We start from the raw sequence: 1,098 nt of genomic DNA on the forward strand, positions 1-1,098 counted from the left end.
TGCTGATATGTTTGTGGTTATATATATGATTATGTTGTTGTAGCTGGGGACTGGCTTCAAGGTCCTTATGTGTATTACCTTTACAGCACTTATGGTTTTGGAAAAGGAGATATCGGTCAGCTATTCATTGCTGGTTTTGGTTCATCGATGTTGTTTGGAACCATTGTTGGATCTCTTGCTGACAAACAGTGAGACTTTCTTCCTTTTTAACTTCGAATCTGTGTTATCAGTGGAGAGCTATGTTTAGGTAACTAATATCCTTGTGTGTGTGTGTTGGATTCAGGGGTCGAAAGAGGGCATGTGTTACATACTGCATAGTTTACATTCTAAGCTGCGTCACCAAACACTCTCCGCAGTACAGAGTTTTGATGGTTGGCCGTATCTTGGGTGGTATTGCTACATCTCTCTTGTTTTCAGCATTCGAATCTTGGCTAATTGCAGAGCACAATAAGGTCAGCCGTAGCTTTTATACATAGTCTGTCTAGGTATTTCATTTGTGTTTTTAAGTTTGGTTCGTACAAGAATTTCTTTACATGCTTTTTTACTGGTTTCATAGAAACATACCATTCCTTAGCTTGATGAATGCCACAGTTAAGATTATTAGTTCTTGATGACTGTAAATTTATAGTAACTAAAAACTATCATTTATAGACCTCACGTTAAGTGTCTAGAACATGCCAAAGTTCACTTGCAATCTTAGCATTGTGGATAATGAAGAAAGTAAAGACTTATAACCTTTTAGAGGATTCACTTCGTTGGAGCCATGACCTGATCTGTTTTCTCTTCTCTAAACAACTATGCAGAGGAACTTTGAGCAACAGTGGCTGTCACTGACATTCTCTAAGGCTGTTTTCCTTGGGAACGGTCTGGTCGCTATTCTCTCGGGATTGTTCGGCAATCTTCTTGTTGACACTTTTTCCTTTGGTCCTGTCGCTCCCTTTGACGCAGCTGCGTGCTTTCTTGCAATTGGAATGGCTATCATACTGGCAACATGGTCTGAGAATTTCGGAGATCCATCTGATAGCAAAGACTTGCTGACTCAGTTCAAAGTTGCTGCCATAGCAATTGCTTCAGGCAGGTTCAAATTTAGCGTTAAAA

General features: G+C 39.8%; 1 protein-coding gene across 1 annotated transcript in view; it reads left to right on the plus strand.

Moving 5' to 3' along the window:
• Nucleotides 1-1,098, plus strand: part of LOC104711437 (molybdate-anion transporter) — a gene marked incomplete at its 3' end in the record, with an annotated part of 4,436 nt that overhangs the window by 1,970 nt on the left and 1,368 nt on the right. Inside the window, 3 exon segments of the mRNA XM_019244153.1 lie at nt 11-188; nt 284-452; nt 804-1,074. Coding sequence (XP_019099698.1) covers nt 11-188; nt 284-452; nt 804-1,074 — 618 coding nt within the window.

Source organism: Camelina sativa, chromosome 4 (assembly GCF_000633955.1).
Source record: "Camelina sativa cultivar DH55 chromosome 4, Cs, whole genome shotgun sequence".
NCBI lineage: Eukaryota > Viridiplantae > Streptophyta > Magnoliopsida > Brassicales > Brassicaceae > Camelina > Camelina sativa.